Source organism: Palaemon carinicauda, chromosome 8, assembly GCF_036898095.1.
Source record: "Palaemon carinicauda isolate YSFRI2023 chromosome 8, ASM3689809v2, whole genome shotgun sequence".
Classification (NCBI taxonomy): domain Eukaryota; kingdom Metazoa; phylum Arthropoda; class Malacostraca; order Decapoda; family Palaemonidae; genus Palaemon; species Palaemon carinicauda.
Genome location: NC_090732.1, coordinates 162,265,499 through 162,276,658, shown reverse-complemented (window position 1 = coordinate 162,276,658; position 11,160 = coordinate 162,265,499). Strand labels below are relative to the sequence as shown.

The 11,160-nt window shown below is 37.4% G+C and overlaps 1 protein-coding gene across 1 annotated transcript in view; it reads left to right on the top strand.

Moving 5' to 3' along the window:
- LOC137646073 (cylicin-2-like) overlaps positions 1-6,052 on the top strand; it is an 8,696-nt gene extending 2,644 nt beyond the window's left edge. Inside the window, exon 3 of the mRNA XM_068379239.1 lies at positions 3,520-6,052. Coding sequence (XP_068235340.1) covers positions 3,520-5,422 — 1,903 coding nt within the window. The 3' untranslated portion in view covers positions 5,423-6,052. The remainder of the gene's footprint in view (positions 1-3,519) is intronic.
- The last annotated feature ends 5,108 nt before the right edge of the window (positions 6,053-11,160 follow it).

Sequence of the window (11,160 nt, the reverse complement as noted above, 5' to 3'; positions counted from 1 at the left end):
TCTGTGACTAATATTTTCACATTTACCTCTGCAAGTTAGCAATACTCGGATTGCAAGGTTCTGTGACTAATATTTTCACATTTACCTCTGCAAGTTAGCAATACTCGGATTGCAAGGTTCTGTGACTAATATTTTCACATTTACCTCTGCAAGTTAGCAATACTCGGATTGCAAGGTTCTGTGACTAATATATCACATTTTACCTCTGCAAATTAGTAATACTCGGATTGCAAGGTTCTGTGACTAATATTTTCACATTTACCTCTGCAAGTTAGCAATACTCGGATTGCAAGGTTCTGTGACTAATATTTTCACATTTACCTCTGCAAGTTAGCAATACTCGGATTGCAAGGTTCTGTGACTAATATTTTCACATTTACCTCTGCAAGTTAGCAATACTCGGATTGCAAGGTTCTGTGACTAATATTTTCACATTTACCTCTGCAAGTTAGCAATACTCGGATTGCAAGGTTCTGTGACTAATATTTTCACATTTACCTCTGCAAATTAGTAATACTCGGATTGCAAGGTTCTGTGACTAATATTTTCACATTTACCTCTGCAAGTTAGCAATACTCGGATTGCAAGGTTCTGTGACTAATATTTTCACATTTACCTCTGCAAGTTAGCAATACTCGGATTGCAAGGTTCTGTGACTAATATTATCACATTTTACCTCTGCAAATTAGTAATACTCGGATTGCAAGGTTCTGTGACTAATATTTTCACATTTACCTCTGCAAGTTAGCAATACTCGGATTGCAAGGTTCTGTGACTAATATTTTCACATTTACCTCTGCAAGTTAGCAATACTCGGATTGCAAGGTTCTGTGACTAATATATCACATTTTACCTCTGCAAATTAGTAATACTCGGATTGCAAGGTTCTGTGACTAATATTTTCACATTTACCTCTGCAAGTTAGCAATACTCGGATTGCAAGGTTCTGTGACTAATATTTTCACATTTACCTCTGCAAGTTAGCAATACTCGGATTGCAAGGTTCTGTGACTAATATTATCACATTTTACCTCTGCAAATTAGTAATACTCGGATTGCAAGGTTCTGTGACTAATATTTTCACATTTACCTCTGCAAGTTAGCAATACTCGGATTGCAAGGTTCTGTGACTAATATTTTCACATTTACCTCTGCAAGTTAGCAATACTCGGATTGCAAGGTTCTGTGACTAATATTATCACATTTTACCTCTGCAAATTAGTAATACTCGGATTGCAAGGTTCTGTGACTAATATTTTCACATTTACCTCTGCAAGTTAGCAATACTCGGATTGCAAGGTTCTGTGACTAATATTTCCACATTTTACCTCTGCAAGTTAGCAATACTCGAATTGCAAGGTTCTGTGACTAATATTTCCACATTTTACCTCTGCAAGTTAGCAATACTCGGATTGCAAGGTTCTGTGACTAATATTTTCACATTTACCTCTGCAAGTTAGCAATACTCGGATTGCAAGGTTCTGTGACTAACATTTTCAGATCAATTTCCATATTTTATCTCTGTAAGTTAGGAATACTGGTATTGCAAGGTTCTATGGACTGACATTTTCACATCAATTTCCACATTTTACCTCTGCAAGTTAAAAATACTCAGATTGCAAAGTTCTGTGACTAACATTATCACATAAATTTCCACATTTTACCTCTGTAATGTAGCAATACTCTGATTTCAAAGTTCTGTGACTAATGTTTCGCCATATATTCCAAAATCTGGAGTTCTCTTTCTTTTCCTCTTTTCCCTGACTAATATTCTTTCGTCTTTTAAGGGGAAGACCTACCATTTCCTTTGGAGCAGTCCAAGGTTTTTTTTTTTTTTTTTTTTTTTTTTTATCGGGCGCTTGCAAAACAGAAGAATCAGGCTGTCACAAATTGCATAATGCTGTAATGTTAACGGCATTATTTATACTTCCATTTCCTGCCTATAGAAATCTAAATCCTAAGTGATATAGAAACGAGGATCCTCTAAAAACAAAAGGATTGGGTTCTTTGGACTGGCCAGATAATACTAGATTGGATCATTCCTCAGGCCCATTTTTTTACTGTTTAAATGTTCACTAACTACACTGGCCTATCTATGTTCATTAATTAGTTTGTCTTGTACAATTGACAATTCATACAATTGAGAGTAGTAAAATACTCAAGGGTTTAACTACTGTACTGTTATTGTTCAGTGGCTACTTTGCACTTTGTAAGGGTAGAAAACTTTAGCAATGGAAAGCAGCCCTTTTAGTCGAGACTCGAAAATCAAACCATTCTCTAGCCTTGGGTTGTACCATAGCTTATATACCCATGGTATTTCAATGTCTGGCTATTAGAATTAGAATAAGGACGGCTTCGTGTAGCTTCTGCATCTATCATTCAGAAGAATCTTTAGAGTAAACTATAATGTTTGGACATTGTTGTTACAGAAGTCTATAGTTGACGATGATAAAAAAAATATCTTTTGAGAAAATTACAAATTTACAAAGACATGTGCACTTATACTTTAATTAGAGTTAAATCTATGATGAGCATTTTTACAGCATTTTCGATAATTATTCTAAAGATGAAAAGAGGCAATAAACCAGCTGTGTACGGCATGTGTTTCATACACCCTCATACACTAACGGTTTTGCTTTTTTATCTTATCATTCGCTCTTCCCTACATTGCTAATAGACCAACCTGTGTAAGCATGCTAGCTCATATTTTATTTTGTTTGAATTTTTGTGACGTTCTTGCTCGCAAGTCCTTGTATATAAACTCGATGAATGTTTGATAAAATTTAGTTGCTTGCACCTCGTCTCTCAGTTACCACCTAATGGCTCATTCGCACATCTGGTGACCCCGAAGTGACCAATTGGGTGAGTGAGCTATCAGGTGATAACTGAGAGGCGAGGTGAATGCAACTAAACTTTTTTAAACAATCATCGAGTTTATATACAAGAAGTTGCAAGCAAGAGCGTCACATAAATTCAAACAAAATAAAACATGACCTAGCATGCTTAACAGGTTGGTTTATTAACATTGCAGGGAAGAGCGAGCGATAAGATAATAAAGCAAAACCGCTACAGTGTATGAGCGTGTATGAAACACATGCGGTACAGCAGATATAACCCCATAGGTTTTCTACGGTTCGGGTAAAATTTACATTTCCTGACACCTTTAAAGAGATTTTGGAAAGAACCTAACTTTTCTTCACCTGCTTTCAGTTATTAAGTCTTTAGTAATAAGATGTAATGATAAACTCGAGTATGCTTATTGAATTCAGGTCAAGATAAACCTCTATTACCTTTTATGTTAAGAATCACCCATCTCCCTCTTTATTATAAAGCCATTTGGCTGCCTATGCTATTGGCTTTAACATCAAGACAAACCTCTATTACCTCCTATGTTAAGAACCATTCTTCCCCCCTTTATTATAAGGCAATTTAGCTATCTACGCTATTGGCTTTAGCATAAGAATATATCAGGGACATATGTGCTCATGGAACTAAAGCATTTACCCTTCAATTTTGCAGGCTGGACGAGACCCAGAACCCTTTAGCGTATGAGAAAGATTTTGACCGGGAGCAAAAGAGATCCCAGGATGAACTTCCTCAGCAAAATGGGGAAACAGATTACCGGCAGAGAAATGAAAACCAACAGATTCCGTTGATGCGAGAGGGTGAAATAGATGGTACTGGGCCAGGGCAGGTAATCAATCAGAAAAACAGGCAAGATAACATTGACCTGGCCAAGCAGATTCACAGCCTTACCCTCCAGTCCAACCAACAGCAAGATAACGGATTAATTGAATCTGATCAAATCAATCAAGGGAGACTTCCAAAAGACTGGGGCCAAAGTGAAGAGATCATAGATGGGTATATAGATGATACATCTCTGGTGAAAAGTCAAGATGCAATGGAAAACAGCAATTTTCGACAGGAGAATGAGAATTTAGACCTACAGAGAAGCGATGCATCTGAAATCACCAACCGAAACAGTTGGCTAAAGTGGAATCGTTCTAACGGTGTAAAGGACAAGAAAATGAAAACTAACAGCAGGAACACCAACTGGGACAAGTGGATTCTTGATAGGGAGGAAACTAACAAAGCAAATGACCTGTCTGAAGTTGTAGAAGTTCAAGAAAGAGGGTTAAAAAAGTGGCTTTTAAAGAGCAAAAGTTCTAGAAAGGGCAAGACAAAACCTGCGACTAAGAACCGTCGCGACAAATTTTGGAAGAAATTTAATCGAAAAGGAAATGGGGTTGTAAGACAAAGTCCACTCTCTCCAATTCATGATAGACGTAAGAGTGCAAAATACAAGAAAGTGTTCAAGAAAAGTCAGAATAAGTTTGATCGTGCACAAAAGGAATCAGAAAAAACAGTTCAGGAGTACGGAAATGATAATGGAAATACAGATCCAGAATCCAAGGACAGCCAATTAGATGACTGGAAGAAATGGGACAGAGGAGCCACAGGTTCTAGAAAAACAGATGACTTAGATGATGTACCTGCAATCAAAGATATCCTGGATAATGAAGGAAGACCTGGTGGAAAGATGGAACATAATCCAACAGAAAGCAATAGCCTAAGAGATGACTGGAAAAAATGGGACAGAGAAGCAATTAATTCTGGAAAAAGGGAGGAAGTACCAGATATTCAAGACAACAATGAAGAGACCTCGAAGAAGTGGGATGAAGAAAAACCTGATGGAAACGTAAAAAACTCTCCAACGGACGATGACAGCCCAAGAGATGACTGGAGGAAATGGGACAAAGGAGCTATTAATTCTGGAAAAAGAGAGGAAATACCAGATATTCAAGACAACGATGAAGAGGCCTGGAAGAAGTGGGATGAAGAAATAACCGATGGAAACATGGAAATCTCTCCAACAGATGATGATAGCCCAAGAGATGGCTGGAAGAAATGGAACAGAGGAGCAATTAATTCTGGAAAAAGAGAGGAAATACCACATATTCAAGGAAGCAATAAAGAGGCCTGGAAGAAGTGGGATGAAGAAATAACCGATGGAAACATGGAAATCTCTCCAGCTGATGATGATAGCCCAAGAAATGGCTGGAAGAAATGGAACAGAGGAGCAATTAATTCTGGAAAAAGAGAGGAAATACCACATATTCAAGGAAGCAATAAAGAGGCCTGGAAGAAGTGGGATGAAGAAATAACCGATGGAAACATGGAAATCTCTCCAGCTGATGATGATAGCCCAAGAAATGGCTGGAAGAAATGGAACAGAGGAGCAATTAATTCTGGAAAAAGAGAGGAAATACCAGATATTCAAGGAAGCAATAAAGAGGCCTGGAAGAAGTGGGATGAAGAAGAAACCGATGGAAACATAGAAAACTCTCCAACAGACGATGATAGCCCAAGAGATGACTGGACGAAATGGGACCGAGGAGCAATCAATTATGGACCAAACTGAAGATAGCCAGGAGACTCGTAAAAAATGGCATAGTGGAGGACAACCTAGTGTAACTATAGAAAGTTCCCTTTTTGACATTGGCGATCACAGCTATTACAGGAAGAATCAGGATTCCGAAAAGGAAAAGTCGTGTAAATACAGGGTGTTCAAAATGTCTGGCCTCTGAGCATTGGAAGCCCAATACTTTCTTAACGCTGTCACACGACGCAAAGAGAGATTTTTGAACACCCTGTATAAAAAAGACTTCTACCCTTCAGAATGAACAAAGAGAAATGGCGTGGAAAGAAAGGAATTAGACTTTAGCAGGCTTCAAAAGTTGAAGGCAATAAAAAGAAGAATTAAGTTAAGAAAGGTCTCAATAGTTGAAGGTTAAAGATGTCTTGAATGATATGTAGGCAAACGAAATTTATCAAGACCCTAAACAAAGTCCTCAATCTTGTAGAATTGCCTTCGCGAGGTTCTTCAATGTTTAGTACTAGTTGATTAGTGAATAGTAACCAATTAATAAAGGAAAAACTACGATTAAAATGTCATTTAGTGATTATCTTTTTATATGCTTTAAAAAAAATAATTTCTAAGGTCAATTTTCCAACCCTGGAATCACTAGCTTGATCTAATTATGCACCAGGAATAAATTTGTCATTAAATCAATAAATATAAAAAAAAAAGTTAGTCAGAGTTTTTTTTCCAAATCAATGTTGTATTTCTAAGCTGGTAATATAATTGCAACAACTTATTTCCTTAAACTTGCAATAAACCCTCTTGAACTCAGACAAGCATGCAAGAAACAGCCAGTATCATTCTGGACTTTTATATCTTCTTCTTCTTTGTCTGCATCTCTTCCCACTTCTATGTGGGGTCGATGTTTTTGGCCAGCATTCTCCATCTATCTCTGTCCCACACTTCATCACCGGTTAATCCCTTTGATCGAAGGTCATCCTTGATACAGTCCATCCACCTTTGCTTTGATCTCCCTCTCCTTCTCGTTCCCTGTACCTCCATTTCCATCACTCTCCTCCCAATATACTGTTCATCTCTTCTCATTACATGACCATACCACCTCAGTCTACTTTCTTGGATCTTATCTGATAGTTCTCTCACTCCGGTGGTACCCCTAATTACCTCATTCCGTATCCTTCTAGAATTTTATATCTAACCAAATATTTAGGAACGAAGATCTCTAATACAGGATCTTAAGAATTGGAGTTTAATGGAAGATTGAAAAAAGACAAATCAGACAATGGCTAAGTTAAGTAAAATTTGGAAATCAAATCGCCTGAAATTACATAGAAAGATCAGGCTATATATCACTTTACTGAGATCGGTGTTACTGTATGGTTATGAGTCGTGGTATGACAATGAAACAATATCCAACAGATTTTGTAGATTCGAGAAAAAAAAGCCCCAGAAGAATATTGGGAGTTGAATGGCAGGACAGGATTAGAAATGAAACTATAAGAGAGTTTACTCGAGTACCATATGTAGATGAGATCATGACGAGGGTAGATGGAGATGGTTTGGGTATGCTCTTCGCACTCCCCCAAGAGAGATTAGTTCATTAGTTTACCAAACTTTCAACTAAGCTTTACAAGGCACTAGAAGAGTTAGAAGAAGACCCAGGCCTACATGGCTGAGGACTCTGAAGCGTGAAGTAGGAGATGATAAATGGTGAAGTATCGATTTAAAAGCTCAAGATAGAGACGACTAGCGAAATCTAACAGAGACCCTTTACGTCAATAGGCGTAAGAGGAGATTGTATATATATATATATATATATATATATATATATATATATATATATATATATATATATATATATATATATATATATACATGTATATGTATATATATATATATATATATATATATATATATATATATATATATATATATATATATGTGTGTGTGTGTGTGTGTGTGTGTATGTATATGTATATGTATATGTATATGTATATATATATATATATATATATATATATATATATATATATATATATATATATATATATATTCACAAAATAGACTGGATTTATTACTACATATTCACACATTTAGGATCGTTTGTAAAAGCTAAAGCTGTATCAAGGTTGCAACCAAAACAGGGCGGGAAACACTGCAGACATTGACATACCTCTAGTGCCTTGCTATTTCCTATGCCTCTGCCATTCATGAACGACCTTTAAACATTTAAACGAGGTTAATAGACCGCAAGTTTTTGTTCGAAAAAATTAAAATGAACGCCAGCAGCTGAAAACCAAACATGAGGACAATGTTCAAAACTTAGTCGAATAAAAAGACAGTATAAAAGGATTCGAACATTTGGAGTTAGCCCTTCCTTCCTCGCCCGTGCCTCTCCTCTGACAAACTCCCCTTCTTTTTCTATCAAAAACTTTTTGATGCCTTGCCTTGATTTCCGACAGATTTTCTTCTTCGAATCCGAGATCCCATTTTTTCCCTTCTCGTTCTCTCGTTTTTTTTTTTCCTTCTTTTTCTCTCGGTTTTTCCCCCAGTCTGCGAACGTCAAGAGAGAGAGAGAGAGAGAGAGAGAGAGAGAGAGAGAGAGAGAGAGAGAGAGAGAGAGAGAGTCGTTCTCTCGGTTTTTCCCTCAGTCGAGAGAGAGAGAGAGAGAGAGAGAGAGAGAGAGAGAGAGAGAGAGAGAGAGAGAGAGAGAGAAGCAAAGGGGTTTAAATCAAGACAAAGGAGAAGAGAGGGCCAAGTAACAAAGAATTGAAAGTAAGAATCTTAAATGACCAAAATATTTTTTTTTTGTGCAATTAAAGAAGAAGCATACTGGGTGTGTTTGATGAAAGTATATTCGCAATCTAGAATCACACATAGAATTTTAAATGAGCTGTACATAGTTAAAGAGCGGTCACTGCACTGTAATTCAGTGGCCACGTTCCTCTTGGTAAGGGTAGAAGAGACTCTTTAGCTATGGTAACCAGCTCTTCTAGGAGAAGGACACTCCAAAATCAAACCATTGTTCTTTAGTCTTGGGTAGTGCCATAGCCTCTGTACCATGGTCTTCCACTGTCTTGGGTTAGAGTTCTCTTGCTTGAGGGTACACTCGTGCACACTATTCTATCTTATTTCTCTTCCTCTTGTTTTGTTAAATTTTGTATCATTTATAAAGGAGATATTTATTCTAATGTTGTTACTCTTCTGAAAATATTTCCTTTTTCTTCGTTTCCTTTCCTCACTGGGCTATTTTCCCTGTTAGGGCCCCTTGGCTTATAACATCCTGCTTTGCCAACTAGGTTTGTAGCTTAGCAAATAATAATAATAATAATAATAATAATAATAATAATAATAATAATAATAATAATAATAATAATAATGCAAAGATCTGTATGTTTTGCCACTGTCCTTGACCTACTCTGAGATTTGATAGTATTCAGCTTCATCCTCCATAATTTGAACCATACAGCCACTTTAGCTAAGTTTATATCAAGGGATTTTAACTACATACCTACATTTAAGAGATGGAATTGATGCAAAGGTAAGCGTTGATAAGCACGGTTGAGTACTCCATCCAAAGTTATAAATGTATAACCTTCTAACAGTGTATTCCTAAATAAAAGTTGATTTAACAACATAACTCAATTGACACAAGCCTAGTTATTACAACTACGTCAGCAAGATCAGAGATCGTGAAGATTATGAGTTAGGCAACTTATACTTTTTACTTCATATTACTTTGAAATATTCAACATTTCACATCGCATATTGCTCGCTTATTTTCAAATCGTCACCATCGAAGCATTCACAGAACAAGAAAGTTTTCAGTTTCCTCTTGAAAGCCTTAATATCTTTAATCTTTCAGATGTCCCGTGGGATTGGATGCTGGTAGGAATTTCGTTGCTGATATCATTATCTTGTTTTTCGAACGAACGTCTTTTAATTTTACTTATAACGACTTGCATGTGAAACTTGTTCATCCGGAGACGACAACATTTCCGTTGGACTACGTGTAGATAAATATATATTTTTTTCTTCAAATAACTGATAATAACATTGGAGAAAGGGGGCCAAAGTGTGGAGGAGACGGGCAACCTGATTCTCTCATCTAACCACGTCCCGTCGAAAAAAAAAAAATAAAACTGTAGGCCTATAACTAATGGATTCATATTTAAACTTACAGCTCAACCATGACAGGATAAAAATGTAAGGCTCTTGGAAAATAAAAGTAAGATAATTAGATTTGTATAACAGACTCAGAAGGGGAACATCTCGCAAGGGATAAATTAAGTCAGATGCAACTGATGAAGAGGTAGAAATACATTATGCCCAGAGAATTAATGTTTTTTAATGAAAGTGATGGAGAGACAGAAATTGAATGTGTTTGAGATGAAGTGTCTAAGGAGTATGGCTGATGTATCTCGAGTAGATAGGGTTAGGAACGATGTGGTGAGGGTGAGAACGGGTGTAAGAAATGAGTTAGCAGCTAGAGTGGATATGAATGTGTTGAGGTGGTTTGGCCATGTTGAGAGAATGGAAAATGGCTGTCTGCTAAAGAAGGTGATGAATGCAAGAGTTGATGGGAGAATTACGAGAGGAAGGCCAAGGTTTGGGTGGATGGATGGAGTGAAGGAAGCTCTGGGTGATAGGAGGATAGATGTGAGCGAGGCAAGAGAGCGTGCTAGAAATAGGAATGAATGGCGAGCGATTGTGACGCAGTTCCAGTAGGCCCTGCTGCTGCCTCCGATGCCTTAGATGACCGTGGAGGTAGCAGCAGTAGGGGATTCAGCATTATGAAGCTTTGTCTGTGGTGGATAATGTGAGAGGTTGGGCTGTGGCACCCTAGCAGTACCAGCTGAACTCGGTTGAGTCCCTGGTTAGGCTGGGAGGAACGTAGAGAGTAGAGGTCCCCTTTTTGTTTTTGTTTCTTTGTTGATGTCGGCTACCCCGCAAAATTGGGGGAACTGCCTTGGTATATGTATGTATGTACAAAGATTAAATCAACGACAACACGTTAACTTTGAGCTCTTGGACTTGCTCATACTGTATGTAAAACTCATTTTTATCATCACCAATGTCTGTCTGTCTGTCTGTTTGTCTGTATAGATTGCCTTACCTTGTGTAAGACCCGGGCTCTTGCCTTTTGGGCAGCCCAGAAGTGATCATCACCAAGCCATTCCAGCAAACTAAGACTCTTTACTAACTCATTTTTATAACTCTTTCCTTCCTCTTCTATATTCTCTTTATCATGAAGTAAGTTGTGGCGACGTTCATCATAAGCATCCTTGCCTTATTCCACTAAAAAGAAACATCCATTATTGTTCTACAACAACAACAAATGCAGCCGTTTTAGTCCACTTCAGGACTTTAAAGGCCTCTGACGAGTTCTTAATGAAGTCTGGGACAAGGTCTATAGACCTTAGTCTGGGGTTTAGCCATTTTCATGACCACGCTGTTCACTTGCGGGTTGGTGATGGTAGGAGATTATTTTGATCGCTCTGACTAGTAACCTACGGCTTTCCTAATCATGACAAAACACAAGTAATATATACTCCTGGCATATTTAGCTTCCAATTACATTCACGATTTTCGTATGGATGTTGTATTCTTTCGAAACTGTTGTCAATACATCTTTTTTTTTCACAGTATCGAAAGCTTAACTGAAGTTTATGGCACTAGGATTTTTAATAGTCCTATACCTCCCTTCTACCTAATACTGTAAGATTAAGCTGTCGTTTATAATTGTCTTCATCTGTTCTTGTGCGTCTATCAATTTCCTT